Raw genomic sequence first — 20,167 nt, forward strand, 5'->3', positions numbered from 1 at the left:
TGTCTACAGACAATCTTTGCCGTGACTGACTTTGTGCGTGAGAACCTCGGACAACAATTTGTGGAGAGTCCTCCAGTTAGTCTACAGACCCTCTATGATGACATGAACAAAATCACACCTCTAGTGTTTGTGCTGAGTACAGGATCTGATCCCATGGGAGCCTTCCTGAGGTTTGCGAGGGAGAAAGGTTACTCAGACAAGTATGTTTACTCTTTCTGTCATATCTTATTTTATATGTAATACTGGTTTATCCTGCAACACATTTGAATTGTATTGTACATGTTTAGAGTAGATTTTGATGGATAGCTGTTCAGTTTTGGATGATTTTTTAAATCTGCAGGATTCAGTCAATCTCCTTGGGACAAGGGCAGGGACCTGTGGCTGAGAAGCTGATTGCAAGTGCTGTGAAGAGTGGTGACTGGGTCATTTTACAGGTAGGTCAAATGTCTCTGTCATTGTTAATTAAACAAAAAAGAGAACATACAAAAATAACCCCTTCATGAAAATTACAGAGATGGAATATACTGAACTGTCAATAAGTATTGTTTGTCTGACAGAACTGTCAATAAGTATTGTTTGATAGAACTGTAAATAAGTATTGTCTGACAGAACTGTCAATAAGTATTGTCTGACAGAACTGTCAATAAGTATTGTTTGTCTGACAGAACTGTCAATAAGTATTGTTTGTCTGACAGTACTGTCAATAAGTATTGTTTGTCTGACAGAACTGTCAATAAGTATTGTTTGATAGAAATGTCAATAAGTATTGTTTGACAGAACTGTCAATAAGTATTGTTTGTCTGACAGAACTGTCAATAAGTATTGTTTGTCTGACAGTACTGTCAATAAGTATTGTTTGTCTGACAGTACTGTCAATAAGTATTGTTTGTCTGACAGAACTGTCAGTAAGTATTGTTTGTCTGACAGTACTGTCAATAAGTATTGTTTGTCTGTCAATAAGTATTGTTTGTCTGACAGAACTGTCAGTAAGTATTGTTTGACAGGACTGTTAATAAGTATTGTTTGTCTGACAGAACTTTCAATAAGTATTGTTTGTCTGACAGAACTTTCAATAAGTATTGTTTGTCTGACAGAACTTTCAATAAGTATTGTTTGTCTAACAGAACTGTCACCTGGCTGCTTCCTGGATGTTGTCTATGGAGAATGTTGTGAAACAGATGGGAGAAGCGCCACATGATATACACGAAGATTTCCGCCTCTTCCTCAGCTCTATGCCCTCTAAGACATTCCCTGTCAGTGTCCTTCAGAACAGTGTCAAGGTCACCAATGAACCTCCTAAGGGCCTGCGTGCAAATATGAGGCGTGCATTTGGCGAGATGACGCCCACCTTCTTTGAAGAAAATGGTATTTTATTTGTAATGCAGTTGAAAATATCATATACATTGTTCATGATCGTAATTTGTAAATATGTAAAAACAGTCACGGATTTCTATATAACATCGTAATTCTATATGTAAACATTACCCGTAATAGTCAAATTATTGTAAATGTAAAATTGAAACTTTTCATAGATTTATAAGTTCTTGGATAACCTTAGATTTATTGGTTTTTATCTTTGAATTTATAAAATATAACAAAGTTGTACTTATCGTGATATTGATGTTTTCTTGTTAAAAGTGTTGGGAGTGAAATGGAAGAGAATGATCTTCGGACTTTGTTTCTTCCATGCCATTATTCTGGAAAGGAAGAAGTTTGGTCCACTAGGATGGAATATACGGGTAAGTGTGGTGTTTTTGTTCAGATTACTAGGAGTTTGCCACAGAGACATTGTGTGGTACCTTATATCTTCTGATTCAGTACTTTTAACCTGGGGAGGTACAATACATCGTCACTGTTTATACTTACTAGAGATAATTTTGTGTTGTAAATGAAGTAAAACTTACTAGAGATGATTTTGTCTTGTAAATGAAGAAAGATCAATTGGAGAGCTGTGTATAGTGCTCTACAGATTATAATTTTTTAAGTTTAAAATTTTCGCATGTCAACCAAAGTTTGAAGTAAAATAGGTTTATTTTTCACTGAGATTATAGAATAGGTCACAAATTTCTGTATTCTTGAAATTGTATTCTCTCTTCAGCAACGGAAGAATCTAACCCAACAATGTTTACTGTGTTCAAAAAGATACAAGTGAGAAAATGATCTTTATTTGAAAGTTTGACCTGATTGTGTTACAGTACGAGTTCAGTGACAGTGACAGAGAGTGTGCCCTACTTAACCTACAGATGTTCTGTAAAGACGGCAACATTCCATGGGATGCACTCATCTACATCTCCAGAGAGGTAGGTCAAAGGTCGATACACTAACAGCTGTCAATACACAGACCACTGTCAATACACAGACCACTGTCAATAAACTGACCACTACACTGACAACTGTCAATACACTGACCACTGTCAATACAATTGTCAATACACTGTCCACTGTTAATAAATTGACCACTGTCAATACACTGACCATTGTCAATACACTGACCACTGTCAATACACTGTTCACTGTCCATACACCGGCCACTACACTGACCAGTGTCAATACACTGACCACTGTCAATACACTGTTCACTGTCCATACACCGGCCACTACACTGACCAGTGTCAATACACTGACCACTGTCAATACACTGCCACATGGCTAGACATTAAGGACAATGTTTGTAACCTGATTCATCAGTTTAACAAATCTGTGGTCCAGGGACCAGTGACACAGATTATAGTGGTGATCAAATTAAAGTGTTGAAATAAATTTCATTGGCAAATAAAACTGAAGGAGAGAGTGAACACATGAATGCCGGGTACATGATGTGTGAATAGTAATACAGATCAACTGACATGTTGTAGATTACATATGGAGGGCGTGTCACTGATGTTCATGACAAGAGATGTCTTGGTACAGTACTTAAAACATTTTTCTACCCTGAGACACTTGCTCCAGATTACCTGTACTCACCTTCAGGTAAGTAAACTGTTCACAATGAATGTCTTGAAAGTGTTTTACATTTTGTATCTATTTTGTATCTGTTCATTGCTCTATTAACTTGACATACTTTCTCAATTAAATTACCGTGATGATTTTCACTGTTTAGATATTAACGATTGTGTATTCACATTGATTTTTCACGTTATTGACTTCCATAAGTAATTTGCTGTGATAATTTACACTGATTTGTATCCACTAAACACTGATAATTTACACTGATGTCTGTTTACACTGATTTGTATCTACTAAACACTGATAATTTACACTGATGTCTGTTTACACTGATTTATATCTACTAAACACTGATAATTTACCCTGATAATTTACACTGATGTCTGTTTACACTGATTTGTATCTACTAAACACTGATAGTTTACACTGATGTCTGTTAACACTGATTTATATCTACTAAACACTGATAATTTACACTGATGTCTGTTTACACTGATTTGTATCTACTAAACACTGATAATTTACACTGATGTCTGTTTACACTGATTTGTATCTACTAAACACTGATAATTTACACTGATGTCTGTTTACACTGATTTGTATCTACTAAACGCTGATAATTTACACTGTGTTTGTTTACGCTGACAGGTATCCACTAAACACTGATAATTTACACTGATGTCTGTTTACACTGATTTGTATCTACTAAACACTGATAATTTACACTGATGTCTGTTTACACTGATTTGTATCTACTAAACACTGATAATTTACACTGATGTCTGTTTACACTGATTTGTATCTACTAAACACTGATAATTTACACTGATGTCTGTTTACACTGATTTGTATCCACTAAACACTGATAATTTACACTGATGTCTGTTTACACTGATTTGTATCTACTAAACACTGATAATTTACACTGATAATTTACACTGATGTCTGTTTACACTGATTTGTATCTACTAAACACTGATAATTTACACTGATGTCTGTTTACATTGATTTGTATCTACTAAACACTGATAATTTACACTGATGTCTGTTTACACTGATTTGTATCTACTAAACACTGATAATTTACACTGATGTCTGTTTACACTGATTTGTATCTACTAAACACTGATAATTTACACTGATAATTTACACTGATGTCTGTTTACACTGATTTGTATCTACTAAACACTGATAATTTACACTGATAATTTACACTGATGTCTGTTTACACTGATTTGTATCTACTAAACACTGATAATTTACACTGTGTTTGTTTACGCTGATTTGTATCTACTAAACACTGATAATTTACACTGATAATTTACACTATGTTTGTTACGCTGACAGGTATCTACTACGCCCCAGACTTTGAGGAACTGCAACAGTACAGAGACTACATTGAGTCCTTACCACAGGTTGAGGAACCAGAAATATTTGGCATGCACGAAAACGCCAATATAGCATTCCAGGTAACTGACGTAGACTTAGAAAAAACTTGTTTCAGGTGTTTTTGGGAGGCTGTCCTTTGTTATACAGTTTCACGTAAATCATAAAAAATAAAAGAATGTTTTACTCGTATGAATAAATTTGCATTTTAATTGTCGGTTTGAGATATATTTTATTGCATCATATCTGTGGCTATTTTATTTTCTAAGTGGTAATTTTCTGTATTTTCACACTTGAAATGTTTCTGCTCTGTATAGATGAAGGGAATATAGTATCATTAGTGATATTTTATGACTCAAGAGTGTAGAGATCTATGATATATTCACCTAACAATAAAAATCCTGACAGTCACTTAAAATTTTTAAGTAAATGAAAAATATGTATTATGTTATGCTTTGTTTAACAGAACCAAGAAACCACAGCCCTGGTGACTACAATTCTAGACGTACAACCACGTTTGTCTTCTGGTGGTACTGGCAAGTCAAACGATGAAATTGTGTATGAACTAGCCGAGAATATTCTGGAGAAGATGATGGACAAATTAGACATTGATGAGGCAAACCAGGAGATGTTTGCACTGGACGCCAAGGGTCGTCTTAACTCACTCACAACTGTCCTCACACAGGAGGTTGACCGCTTCAACAACCTGCTCAGAGTCATCAAGGTACAGAACTGTTGGACAAAAGTGGGGATAATATGTGGGTCTTCAAGGGAGATAACTCCATAAATCTCCACATACACTTCTCTCTAGTTACTGATGAACTGAAATTTCATCCTTCCAAGCAAATCATAGTTTTAATCCAGTAGAGATAGCAGTCCACATTGCTGTCATCAAATATCACAACAAAATAAATCAATATTTGCTAAATATATCAAACTTTGGGATCAGACTCATCTTAATCTCTGACCCAACGGTCATCACCTTCACCATTGTTGTCTGTTTTATCCTGTGTTCAGCATTAGTTACCTTCATGTTGTAGAACTCTCTCCTGACACTGCAGAAAGCCATTAAGGGGATGGTGGTAATGAGTGAAGCCCTAGAAGGGGTCTACAATGCTTTCCTCAACAAACAGGTGCCGACAATGTGGGCGAATGCTGCCTACCCCTCTCTGAAGCCCCTAGGCTCATGGGTAGAGGATCTGACATATCGTACCGCCTTTATTGACAACTGGATCAGACATGGACTACCCAAGTCGTTCTGGATGTCAGGTTTCTTCTTCCCTCAAGGTGAGTAACAAACAACATTTCTCAGAAGATTTAATTTCATGTATTAACATTGTCAAAATAAAACTTTAGCAAGTTGTTTTTTATTCTAAAGTCTTACGATTTTGAATCAGAGTAAAACTGGAACAACTACGTAAAATTTGAGAAGTTCTAACATCAAAGTACGCTGAAAGTATTGGTAGAATTTTGGAGCCTCTGAACTGAGGACAGAATGACTGAGTTAACACCTATATTTGTTGTTTACAGGTTTCTTGACGGGGTCTCTTCAGAATTATGCCCGTAAGTACAACCTACCCATTGATCATCTCTCGTTCCACTTCCATCCCATGAAGCTTTTCCGGGACCAGAAGGAAGTCACAAAACAAATGGCGGAGCTGAAATTCGGAGAGGAGATCGAACTTGACAAAGAGGTAAAAATATATTCACATTACACTAGTATCCTGAGTGTATCCCGTTTAATTCCAAATCACGGGATTACTGGAAGCCCTTAAAAATATACCTCTACAGTGATTATAGGATCTGTGTGAAGGAAATGTTCCCTTTACACAAGTCTGATTCTCTTGTTCCAGTGTTAAAATCATCAACATTAATTCTCATGTTAATCAATGTACACAATTTGCTCTTCTTCATATTGATACAAGGAAATGTTTTGAATGCAGTTTTCAAACTTTAATTTTGTATACGAGAGTCAATCCTGAGAAATTAAGGGTTTATTTTTCCCGCAGTCACAAGCAAGGGAAGTAACTGTGGAATGTTTGTCTCTTTGAATTATTATGACATAAAGCATACTTTCAACATCCTCACAAGTCATCTGGTGTGCTTCATTTACACATCAGTGTTTTTTGTTTAAAATACGTTTGGCACTTGTAGCATATGCTTGCTTGGTTATAGATCGTACTTCCGGAGGATGGTGTGCTGGTACACGGCATGTTTATGGATGGATGTCGTTGGGACACCGAAGATATGGTTGTTGTTGATTCTGTTCCTGGCATCATGAACGATGTTCTTCCTGTGATACATATGGAGCCTAAGATGGACTTCAGTCCCGACCCAGAGGACTACCGAGCTCCACTTTACAAAACATCGGCCCGCGCTGGTGTCCTCTCCACCACAGGTATGTCATAGTCGTGGATATAATTGTCTTCACAATAACTGACAGTTGACAATCAACACTGTACAGAAAATGTAGATCTAAAGAAAGCTGTACCACTTGGTATCATCCAAGAAAAAATGTAAATTGATGTAGACATAGATTCAGACACAACAGAATATGTTGATTTTTAGGTCGTCCGTCATCAGTCATAAACATTTTCAACTTCTTCTCAAGTTCTACATGTCTCATTGAGCTGAAACTTACCTGAAATGATTGTGACATGATACTGACCAAAGTTTGTTAATTTTGGGTTGGTCCAAAATCCAACATGGCCGCCATGGCCGCCATCTTGAAAACACATTTTTGACTTCTTCTGAAGTTCAAAATTTGAAATCTTGTATTTTATGTCAGATGACCGTTAAGGCCCATGGGCCTCTTTTTTTTTTTTTTTCCCAAAAAATTTCAAATGATCTTGATGAAATTTAAAAAATGTTGCTCCATTGGTAGTAACAGCAGGATGAGATTGACATTGCCAATTTCTACATTGAATTATCTGAGAGAAATCAATCTTATCTTTAAAATCTTTGCAAACATACAGCGTAAACATGGAGTAAGTCTGCGGTGTGAACAATGACAATGATAGTTCTTAAGGTAATATTAGCATCAGTGAATTAGGTTAATAAGTAAGTCATTATCGTTGTGTTTCGTTTTTTCTGTTACGTGGTATTTATCTCTGTTGTCCATTTCAGGTCATTCAACCAACTTTGTAGTGATGACCCATTTACCATCCAAGTTCTCCAACGACTACTGGATTGCCAAGGGTGCCGCACTGCTGTGTCAACTCAACGACTAATCAGGGATACACCATACACCAGCAACTGACTTATAAAATATCATCAAATAGTGAAAAAAAACCACGATTACTGACCCGTTATTGGGAGGAGCCAAATGTGCTATATATAGTAGAAAGTGTTTATTACGATTTGTGTAAAAAACTTTTCATGGAATTAAATTATTTTTGTATCAAAATTTTAACGAGGTTTGATCTATCCGACGAATTCCTGGACACGGTGTGTTTCTCCTTGTATATTTAAAATCAAAGTTATTTCATGTGTTATAAAAGTAATAATCATCATTCATTAAAAACTGTCAGCTTGATGGCATATTTAAAAAAAGTAATTCATTGATTTGTGGGGATGTGTATAGAGATAAGAAAAAAAGAAATTAAAGATGAATTCAGTCCGATAAACTATTTAACAGAACAGAATGCAGGTAATTTTAGTCATATAAAAAAAAAAGTTGAACTTGAGAATTTCCAGTCCTTGTTTTTTTTATCAAATTTCTGATACTGAGAAGGGATCTCTTGCATGTTAAATGAGTTTTATCTCGTGCCTGTTTTTTTAAATTGTGTCTTAATCACCTCACTGTTAAATAATCATTAAATGTGCCTTGTCTATATCATAGTGTTAAATTGTTTGTACATTCCTTGTATTTATTTGCCTTTCAGAATAAATTCGGTTTCCTTATTTACATTCGTTAAGAACCCCGATTATCTTTAGATTCCGTCCGTTTGACTGTGATATTAACTTGACACTAGGAGTCAGCCTCTATATTTATAGTAACTGTGTCCCAGGCCTTACACAGTGTGTAGTGAAGTAGAATGATCTAATATACAATTATATGTGATAAACCTGGATCCTCATCGTGACATAGTATTATATGTAATTTTATACGTTGATACAATACGTACTAAAGTATTTTACTGATAAACTCTATCTATTTATGTGATATTTAAACTTCAAATTCATGATGCGTTTTTGTTTTTATGTACATTTTTGAATATATTGAAGTACAATTTTGTTTAAAATTTGACAAGATGGCATCACTATTTTGTGTCAGATGATGAAATAAGATCACATGATATGTCATATGACTAAATATGGTCTTGTGGCATTGTGGAATCACATGACATGTCATGTGACTTAAGAAATGACCTTCACACAACTTACTTTATCTGTGTTAATTTTTTGTTGTGTGCTAATCACAATAAAAAATCAATAATTAAAAACTCTTTTGTTTTGTTTTTGTTTACAAATAACTGATACAGCTAAAGATGTAGTAAACTTTGCTAAAACCGTTTACCTCAGTTTGGTCAAATACATACTTAGTCATTGTTATGTCCTGCCTATATTGGCTTTAAGTTGAGCATAAACTTTGCTTCTTCAAATTAAGTTTGAAGAAGTTTCAAATGTTCACAGTTAAAAAAAAGAAAAAAATATAAGATTGAATGACCTGATGTTTTGTGACAAAATCAAAAATTACTGATATGCAAAAGCAGCAGGGATCTTGATGCCCACCATTGTGTGACCTTAATTTTTTGTGTTTGATCTTTTCTCCACTGTCCAATTCATCTTAAATCCACATGTACAATTAGGAACGAAGGGAAACCAACATGTTTGAGAATTATATCTCCAGTACTCTTAAAGAAATATTGATGACAAAGTAGAAAAAAATATGGTCACATAGTGGCAGCTGTTGTTCAGAGAAGTCCCAGAATAGATGATCCGTAAATAAGGACCCATAAGACTGTCTAATGAAACAACTTACAAACTTGTTATTGTCAAAATCTAAGATGGCTGTCTGTCAGCCATTTTGTTTTTATGATCGACCACGTAATTGTGAGTACAAGAGGAAACTACAAATAACAAAGAGGTTTTGAAACTTTTGATCACGAAAATTCAGAGTTTAATTAAAATGTTGATGACATAAATACCCTCATATACATCTTGGATACTTTCAATATTAGTAATGAAGCATACCATGAATTGAGTATGATATCTAAAGCACTTCCAAGAAATTATGCTATTAGCAAGATTGTTATACTTTTCTAAGGGTTTAGAAAAGCTCGATGACATTGTAGCAGTTTTTCAGAGGCACTTCTCACAATTAAGCGTGTTGTATTATATCTAAGTACCACTAACTAAGAGGTGTGTCTAGATTTTATCAAAACGAACTAGTGAAAATGTTCATTGGTGTCTTTATTGCCCCGACTAATGACAACAAATCCCAGACAGTTAATGCCAGTGAAGATCCGGTTTCGACACAACTATAACAGGTAACAAACATACAGAGGACCAGTGTAAATCCGGTTTCGACAAGTGCGTTGACTGGTTCACACCACACTCACAGCATGGAAGAGCTATACACAAGTACTTTTTGACTGAGCAGCTCACTGTACACACATACGTACGGTAAGAGAGGTAGTTGTGCATATTTCGACATGTGAGCTGCAAAAAGTACAACGAGCACTTTTGTGGTGCACCTTTTAAAACTGTACATGTGTGAATATTAATCCAAATATATGAGGTGCGCCCCGTATCACTTTTGTTAATACGCAAAAAAAAAGAAGAAAACACACCTCATCAATATGGGGAACAAATAATAAAATATATCATGCAGGAATACCGCTACCAATAAATGATAACTGACGTTTTTCCAACACACTATATTTTATATTTGTCACAGTTTTCATGAGAGAATGAATTATAAATTGTGTCTTTGTTAAAAAAATGGTGGATTATGGACAGGTCATATTAGACTTCATGGACAGTTTGGGACAGCTGATGCTCACAATTAGGTATAAGTCATCCCAAACATCACAAATGAATCAGCTCTGATATTGTCAACCGGACGATTCACATCAGATATAACAGTTGTCAACTTCCTGAATTCAATAGTAATTTAAGCTCAGAATTACGGACAAGTCATCCTAGATGTCATGGATACATTGGACAAATCACCTCAGATACAAGTGGTTGAAGCCCACAATTATGGACAAGTCATCCTTGACATGATGGATAAATTGCCTCAGCTATTCGTGACCGTCATTTTCTTGAATACGACAGTGGTTGAAACCCACAATTATGGACAAGTCATCCTTGACATCACGGTTGAATTGCCTCAGATATTGATAACCGGACAAATCACCTCATATATTCCGGACTGTCAGTGGTTGAAACCCACAATTATGGACAAGTCTTCCAAGAATTTACAAATTAAACTCGGGTATCACCAAATGGACAAAACCACCTCGGATATTACTGCTGTCATGTTCATAAAATATCACAGTCAACAAACATATAAATGAAGAAGAAAACTCGTTTTTTTGTAAACGATTCATTTTTAATCATGATACAAAAAAAATAATTTGGTTTCAATAAAACAAAATGGGTTCAGAGTGTGAACATGAAGATCAAATTACATTCATGAACTCAAATAAACAAAGGTATTCTTACATGATTGTAAATTCAAATTCTCAACATAAACAAGAGATCCATGGGCCATAAGGTCATTGGACGGTCAGATGATTTAAAAAGGACGGTCAGATGATTTAAAAATGACTTACTTTTCCAGATCTGGACACCATAAAAGAATTTCTATTTAGTAGCCACCTAACTCATATCAGATCTTCTAATCAAAATTTCAACACTGCGTGATAGTGTCTTGACAAAAGAAAAGGCCCAATGGTCTCAACAGTCACCTGAATTCCATGAACCTTGTTTGTGTTGTGTTATATATATCACTTAAAACACCTTAATAACATAGTCATCTGTCATCCTATATTATGGATTCTAAAAGATTTTGAATTAAAGAGAAAAAAAATTCTATATAAGCTTCTAACTTGATACCCTTCCCCAAGGGAAAATGCAAGGATCATGAAATTCATAATTTGAGTTAAAGCATCGCAAAAACCTTTCTATCTACGTAAAGTATTGGATTCTTCCATATCTGAGTGTTGTGGAGATTTTCGAAAATTTGATTCAATTTGACACTGCCAAAGTCCCCTAGTTCAGAGACATTGAACTTCATTTCCCTTAGCCATGCAAATATCTACCAAGTTTCATTAAAATTGGCTCAGGGGTTTTCAAAAGTAAAAAATGTAATTGTTTTACAATAGATGGGCAAAATGCAAGAAATTCTTCACACCTTTTTACTATCTAGTATGAAATGCTGTTTAATTAAAGTAATAACTACCCAGCCAATGTTTTATAAACAGGAGGCCTACGGGCCTTAAGTCATCTGAATATAAAGACCTATATATGAAAGAGGACAAATAAGTCCAAGATTACAAAGCATACAAAGTAGATACTGTTTGGTCATAAAAACATTTTCTGCAAACTTAAATTCATATTCTTTATACATGCTACTACACAAATGCCATTATTCCAAACCTATTGCTTACAGAAAAAAAAATTAAATCTCAACTCACTTAACCCAAGAGATCTTTAACATAGGTCAAGGTCAATTATCTAAAAACAATTTTTCTTCATCCACCAACATTGAAAAACCAATTTCAACAACTTTTTTGTTATTGAGAAGAAGTCATTAAAGATTGTAACAAATTTGACCCTTGTGACCTTTAAAAAGTGAAAATATAAATAACGTGAACATAATTAGTAATTCATTCCAGCCTACTACGGGCCGGTTATCAGAACTTTTTGGATATGGAGAAGAAATCATTTAAAGATTATTAAACATTTATCCCTGTGACCTTGAAAATGGGTCAAGGTCATTAATTTTATCAAACATTCTTGACAGGAATTTTACATACTGAGCATATTGAAATGCTGCAAACTTAGAAATTCATCCATCCTTGGTCAAGTCAATGGAAATATCGTATTCGTTATCTACAATTAGTCTTGGCACATTTTTCTTCCTTTTGATTAAAAACTAATCACTGTTTCAATGCTTGCTAGTGATATTTCATCAGAGACTGAATTCATGCAAGATACCATCTGCATTTGCTTTCTTGCTGTTTAAAAATACTTTAATCATTGATATTTTTGGTATCAAAAACTTGAAAAATAAAAGTAACTCCACTGAATGTTGTTTTTTTGTAAAAGTTCTCCACAAAACAATGCTGTACATTATCAATATATACAAAACACTACTCCAGAATTTCTATACAAAACTGTACTATGATATATATATATTGACCTTGATCCTAGTTTATTCAAGACTGTTGCATGAAGGAATGACAACAGATGCACAAGATGTTGAAAAATTATGATATAAGACAAGTGGTCAAAATTAAGTACTAACAACATAAAGAGGCATGCTTTTCAACAGCCATGTTTAATGTCGGTGCCATGTTTGACAATGTTAATATAAAGTTATAAATGAATAAATGATTTCACATTAGAACTTCGATCAATCCATTGTCTACAAACTGCTCCCCAATGATGAAAAGAACATCCATTTACTGTAGGTTTCTGACTCGCACACAGCATTTCTACAAATCTGAACAGCAGAAATAGCATGAAACAGTTTTAGGTTTCCAAACCACATGCAGTTCATCCACAATTATGAAGAGTTTTTTTTCCCCAGTACATCTTCAATTTCTTTCTTTTCCATCATTAACTGTGCTTAGGTCAATTGCTTTCCCACATTGATGTGGTATGGGCCATATTTTTCTGTTTCTTGAAGAGCTTCAAAATGTATTTGTCAAATTTTTTGGTGTTATCTTAACACACAAAAATCACATGGCTCAATGGCACCTATAATGTCATGTGATGTCATATCGTGTAAATCCTCATATTCATCCAGTTCAGCAGATGATGACTCCTGGATTGGGTCTGTAACAAAGATATCTTCATATAATAATGGCCACTTCAGTCATTTTATTTCTACTTAATTGTTTTAAACCAATACTGTTCAGATAGTCATTTACAGTCCTTTAGCAATGTGAAAATATATATAAAAAGATACAGGGACTAGGTCACAAAGGTAAGAGGCAACTACTAAGCCTGGTGATCACAAAATAGTGTTTTAACGTTATTCAGAAAAGATGACGGTGGTCCAAAAAAGAATCTGTTTTCATTAGAACTTATGTACTTTTCATTACTAAAACATTTAAATTCGCACTTTTAGTATGGTAGTAATGACTCTCTGGTGTGTCAGAGCAGCAAACAATACTTGGATTCAAAATCGATGTACAGATAAAAAAAAGTTTTTGAAATATTTTTACTAATCCAAAGAAATATTCTTTGGATTAGTAAAAATTTTTTATCTATAAGTTGAATTGAAGAATCATAAATCTGATTCATAGGAAACAAACCTTCTATTTGGATGTCTTGTAGGGATTTGTCCCGAACCTCCCCCACACAGTCATGGTCTTATAGTAGTAGTATCTTGGCTATTTGTGTTTTTCTAAGACATCATCTGTACACCTTAAGCATAAAAATGTTACACATATTATAAAAATCATATTTGAAATAAAATCCCTTTGATTGATAGCACAGCATTTTATATCATCAAAAGTAGAAGAATTATGGGTTTTTTTCCAAAGAAAATAAAAGTTTATATATTATTTACCTTCCTGAAAAATATCTATGGATGAATAAATTAATGGAATTATGATAGGTACTCCTCTTCTGGTCTGAAAAGAGGGAAATTTTTTATTCAGTAACCACTGAATGAGGCTTTCACTAACAATCATTTTCCTAATATTGGATTAAGAAATAGTATATATTTAATCAGACATCACATTTAAACATACTGCATTTTGCAGTCATTAACTTGTGTTGTATACAAGATTATGTAAAGGTTTGGGAAAAAAGTATGTGCTCCATGAACCCTTGTGGTCAATGGCATTGAACATGTTGCTGTTTTTTTTTTTTTTTTTTAGATTTTTATGTATTTATAAGGATTATTTTAGCATCATGACGGCATTTGTGATGCAACAACTTGCATTGTAATACTATAAATTTGTTGGTTGCCACAGACGCTGTCTGGACAACTATGTAATCAAACATCCACTGAAAACTATATGCACAGGCCTTCTTATTAGTTTGGTACTATAGATTCAATTTGGTGTAATGCTTTGTGCTTAATAAAAGGTTTCACCAAAGCACCATTCATTCCAACAATTCAGATACAACATTAAATAAATACCTTTCCTAACACTGTGATAACCACTTGGTTCTCCAACAGTTTCCTTTCAAATGCTGTACAATCTCCAATCAAATGCTTGACATCTTCCCCCTCTTGTCACTCTTTGTTAATCTGTAAATAGTTTAATGGGATATACATTTTTCTGGCTGCATTCTATTTAATGACTATTGAACCTATTGCATCTAAACACCTTTACATACAACTGTCCTGACACTATCAAGGTTACATGAACATTCAGAAATCAACCTAGTTGATATGGGATTTCTTTCATTCTAATAATTGTATGTCATCTGTATATGGAAATTTTGAGCACAATTTTCATATGAAAACATATTTACATGCTATATGTAATTTTGAAAAGAAGCAATGTAATTTGTGAAAAATATCGCTGTAAGTAAAAAGAGTTATGCATAACCCACTGCTCTCTTTTCCTAGGTGCAATTTCTAATACTTGGAAACTGCATGTACATTATGTAGGATAGAAACTGGGGTAGATGCCTTTACCGTTGAGTACATAAGTTTTGGTCAAATAAATTTGTAAGCATTCCACAAATTTTTTATCCTTTGATGGAATATTTTGATCTTGTACATGTCCATATCAAAAAGAAGTGAGAGAATATTTACAAGGCACTTGTTTTGATGATTGATAGCGCTTTCAGCAGTGGATCTGGAGTGATTTATTTTCTTTTCAGCTTTTCAAATTTCACAACTGAATAAAATCTTACCCAATAGCTTGGAGCTCTCCAGGTCGCCTTTGCTTGTACAGGAGTAGAATTGTCTCAACCTTCCCCATTCTACAAAATTTTTCCAGGTCCATTTTAGACGAATCAAAATCAGCAATGAGCTTGTTAATGTCATTAGGCTCTGCTGCAGAACTTCGGCCATTTTGTTACTCATGTTGCCCTGTAGATTGCCACTGCCTGCAGGTCTGCCGCTTCACCATGTGCTTTTTGGCCTCTCTGTATTATTGCTAGACCAAACTTTCCAGAAATCATGTTTGATGTCTCCTGATGAAATGTCACAATCTTGTACATTCAGATGTATTTTTGACTTTGTGGTGCAGAATGTACCAACCAGAACATGTACTTCTGACACACAATAGGCAACACTGCGCTCCTGGTGCACCTTGGCGTGTTTGGGGGAATTATACCTATTAATTAATACTAATCTCAAGAATATGGAGCTGACGGTGAACTGTCTGACTGAACTGTTTTGTCCGTAAAATGAAGACTGAAGATGTTCCTTTGATATAGTGCAGTCTATTTACGTCACATACTAAATCACACAATACTACAATGGGTGCTGACCTATACTCAATATACTGATAAAAGTTCTTTGTCCTCTGTAAAGACCAGCACCCCTCTCTTGTGATCCTCATTCTTCTTTCAAACACTCTCTTTCTATATACATCAAAAATTCCATTCTCACTTCTCTCTAACTATACACATCAAAAACAATACAAATTATATTTCCTTTAAATTGATTGGTTATTACCAAGTGTGGGGGAGCAGAGCAGACTTTTTTTTTACACAAATATTTCATTATTCCAGTGATAGCTGAGACTGTCAGGGTTGGAGCCCTGGGATCAGTCCCTTACAAATTATGCCCTCTCTACAGAAGGATTCTCACGCCATTCATACATACAAGATATAAATATATACAAGGTCTATTTTACCAAAGTTTTTATTTCCTAATATCTTCAGTCTTTTTCACACCACTTTCAAACAGTTCATTGTAGTTTTGTTTTATACAAGTTGATAAAATTTTTCACACGTAACACACACTGAATATCTACCAATAATAAACAAGGACCTTTGGCCTGATGGCGCCCACACACAGGTTGGGGTTTCTTATTTTGATTAAAGGAGACTTTTAAGAAACACAAATCCATTTTATTGCCCGAATGATGACACCTCATCAACCAAAAACTGAAGAACTATCAGTAGATATCAGATATCAATAGATGAAAATGAAAATAAATTTAAATTATCTCAAATAAGACCTTGAAAAATTCCCAATTTTTACTCAAAATTCCTCATAGTGTTGTTCTTTGAGGCAATAAAATATTTCAACAGTCATTACTTCTGCTCCAGTCACATGTCTGAATAAGCATTCATACCTCTTCTGCTCCAGTCACATGTCTATAACCATCATTACAACTTTTGCTCTAGTCATATGTTTGTCGAGTTGGTTATCCAGTTACATCTATATCTGGTCCATGTTGGCGATGTTAGTCACATGTCTATATAACCAGCCATACATCTTCTGCTCTAGTCACATGTCTATATAACCAGCCATACATCTTCTGCTCTAGTCACATGTCTATATATACATCGTTGGTTCCACATGTCTATATAACCACGCTACATCTTCTGCTCCAGTCACATGTCTATATAACCAGCCATACAGCTCTAAAAAGTTGTCTATATAATGCAGAGCCATACATCTTCTGCCCTAGTCATATTCTATATAACCATGGACATGGAGATGGCTGACCCTATATAATCTGATATGGACTCAACGTATATAACCTTCCATACATCAAAGTGACACTGTGTTGTTTTAGTCACATGTCTATATAACGTGGCCATACATCTTCTGCTCTAGTCACATGTCTATATAACCAGCCATACAAAAAGTCACTGTCTATATAACCAGCCATACATCTTCTCTCAGTCACATGTCTATATAACCAGCCATACATCTTCTGCTCAGTCATATGTCTATATAACCAGCCATAATTGAAAAAAGTCATATGTATATAACCTTCCATACCAGCATTTAAAATATTCTGCTCTAGTCACATTCTATATAACCTATAGCCATACATCGGCTGCTCTAGTCACATGTCTATATAACCAGCCATACATCTTCTGCTCTAGTCATATGTCTATATAACCAGCCATACATCTTCTGCTCTAGTCATATGTCTATAACCAATCATACATCATTTGCTCCAGTCAAATGTCTACATATGCTGCAGAAGTAGACGTATGGATGGTTATAACGATCCATACGTCTACTGAAGCAGTCAAATGTGTAAATACCTATCCTCCCTTCTATTGCTGCACTGAAATGTCTATATAATCATCCATATATCTACTAGTGCAGTAGAATGTCTTTCACTGACAATACATCTACTGTTTCAGAAGCTGTATGAGAATGAGAGGATAGAACATGAGATGTCAAACAGAGGCCATCGGTCAGAAAATGTATGAGAATGGAGGATGGAAGATGACACCTCAAAATGAGGCCATAGGGACAAAAGTGATATGATAATGAGAGGATGGAAGATGACACCTCAAAATGCTGTCCACCAGCAACAGAGAAATGTGGATAAGTGTCCTCTATAACTACAACCACAATTTTCCCACCATGCCTGATAAAGAAATTAGCTGTTTTTGACAGTTCACTTGGAGTGTGACCCCACTGTTCTTTCACAACTATGGTTGCAAACTTGTCAAACGGATTATTATCCTCAAAAACTGTATCAAGGCACTATCCTATGAATGGTTTCCAACACTCTCTATAAACATGATATCCCCTGACCACAGACGAATATTCATACATAAAAGACATTTTTTTTTCACACATTCATAAACCACATGGTAGATGACCTTTACCTTGTGTACCTTGGTGTCGCGCGCTCAGCCACAGTAACGATGACTGAAAAGGTATAGTCCATTACTTAACAGGTAAGATAGCCATTGATAAAGTTGATTAAGAAATGGTGTTTTCATGTGTGATAGATTATCTGACAGAAACAAATGAAGAAGTCCGATATCAAATGACAAATGAAAAAGTTGTACTAAAACTGGCAAGTGTGAATGGAATTTTGTATCGTAAACAAATTCCCCTTTTGTGTCATAATGTTAAGATGATCTGAAACAATTTATTAACGAGCACTTAATGAGAGAGTGCACCTTGTAACATAGAGGTTAACACTGAAATTATGGCCACCACAGACACATCACAATCTCACAAAGTGGGCTGAATCAAGTTGCATGAAATTTCTTTCAAGTTAAAAGTTGTGGAGTTTGCCAAGGAATGGGGAAACAGCAAAGCATCAAAGCAGTATGGTATAGACAGGAAGCGACCTCGCAATTGGAGACCAAGAGAGAGTGGATTGAAAACTTCTATACAAAATACCTCAAAATGAAGACGGAAAGTTCCTGGTGGAGGCAGGTTTTTTAGCACTGAATGTGTTTCTTTTACATCTAAGATGGTCTCTAATAAGCACACCCCCCCCCTTAACCTTAATTGCAAGTTTTTAAGTGCCCTTGATCAAATACGGTACCTTATGAAGGTCATTATAATTGGTTCACTTGTTTGCCTGGTCATTCTCAACTTGATACATACAGATATTTCTGGTAAAAATATCGCTTCCAAGACCGCTGAGTGAAGGAATTATATGACATCAATGAAGAATAATATGTTTGTGTTAAGACATAACATCTGAAGCATCCACTGTTCTATTCAATGATATGTTTCCGGGTTTTTAAAGTTCTCCACCTTGAATCAGGACAGGGGGAGGCTGATAAAATTTTGTGTTGTTTTAGTCTGTCCTGCTGTCTTGTTGGGTATATTCAATACTACCTGTCTCTGGAATTTTATACTTGTGATATGGGATCAACTTGATCGGGCAGTGGCGTTATTTATCAGAAGTAGGTCACATTGACCTACATTTTGACCTGTCTGTGGTTCTACACTGGTGTTACTGGAATCTTATACTTTGTCATGGGTTCACCTTGGCAAGGTATTGTGTAGTGCATGAAATGTAGGTCACTCAGATTTGTTTCTTTCTATGAATCGCAAATTCATCATCAGTACATTCTTGTCATATAATTTCACATATGGCAGAGGACAGTAATTGACTGAACTTTCTAGTTTTAATAACTTTGTAGTTGTTAAAAAGGAATTGCCATGAGTAGTAGGTGATATGTTATGTACTAGCCCTTCGTATTGTCATACAAAAAATGTCATGTGAATATGTACTAGCCCTTCGTATTATCATACAAAAAATGTCATGTGAACATGTACTAGCCCTTCGTATTATCTAACAAAAAATGTCATGTGAACATGTACTAGCCCTTCGTATTATCTAACAAAAAATGTCATGTGAACATGTACAAGCCCTTTGTATTATCTAACAAAAAATGTCATGTGAACATGTACTAGCCCTTCGTATTATCTTACAAAAAATGTCATGTGAACATGTACTAGCCCTTTGTATTATCTAACAAAAAATGTCATGTGAACATGTACAAGCCCTTTGTATTATCTAACAAAAAATGTCATGTGAACAACAAAAAATGTCATGTGAACATGTACTAGCCCTTCGTATTATCATACAAAAAATGTCATGTGAACATGTACAAGCCCTTCGTATTATCTAACAAAAAATGTCATGTGAACATGTACTAGCCCTTCGTATTATCTAACAAAAAATGTCATGTGAACAGGTACTAGCCCTTCGTATTATCTAACAAAAAATGTCATGTGAAC

At 34.9% G+C, this 20,167-nt stretch overlaps 1 protein-coding gene across 1 annotated transcript in view; it reads left to right on the forward strand.

The window, feature by feature from the left end:
* LOC132554868 (dynein axonemal heavy chain 6-like) overlaps positions 1-8,602 on the forward strand; it is a 53,388-nt gene extending 44,786 nt beyond the window's left edge. The window contains exons 63-74 of the mRNA XM_060219191.1: positions 10-200; positions 341-434; positions 1,125-1,365; positions 1,639-1,739; positions 2,196-2,300; positions 2,856-2,970; positions 4,294-4,415; positions 4,799-5,056; positions 5,373-5,619; positions 5,863-6,026; positions 6,508-6,730; positions 7,459-8,602. Coding sequence (XP_060075174.1) covers positions 10-200; positions 341-434; positions 1,125-1,365; positions 1,639-1,739; positions 2,196-2,300; positions 2,856-2,970; positions 4,294-4,415; positions 4,799-5,056; positions 5,373-5,619; positions 5,863-6,026; positions 6,508-6,730; positions 7,459-7,562 — 1,965 coding nt within the window. The 3' untranslated portion in view covers positions 7,563-8,602. The remainder of the gene's footprint in view (positions 1-9; positions 201-340; positions 435-1,124; positions 1,366-1,638; positions 1,740-2,195; positions 2,301-2,855; positions 2,971-4,293; positions 4,416-4,798; positions 5,057-5,372; positions 5,620-5,862; positions 6,027-6,507; positions 6,731-7,458) is intronic.
* Positions 8,603-20,167: the final 11,565 nt, after the last annotated feature.

This window comes from Ylistrum balloti, unplaced genomic scaffold, assembly GCF_031769215.1.
Source record: "Ylistrum balloti isolate Yb309-2 unplaced genomic scaffold, AGI_CSIRO_Ybal_v1 Utg370448, whole genome shotgun sequence".
Taxonomy (NCBI): domain Eukaryota; kingdom Metazoa; phylum Mollusca; class Bivalvia; order Pectinida; family Pectinidae; genus Ylistrum; species Ylistrum balloti.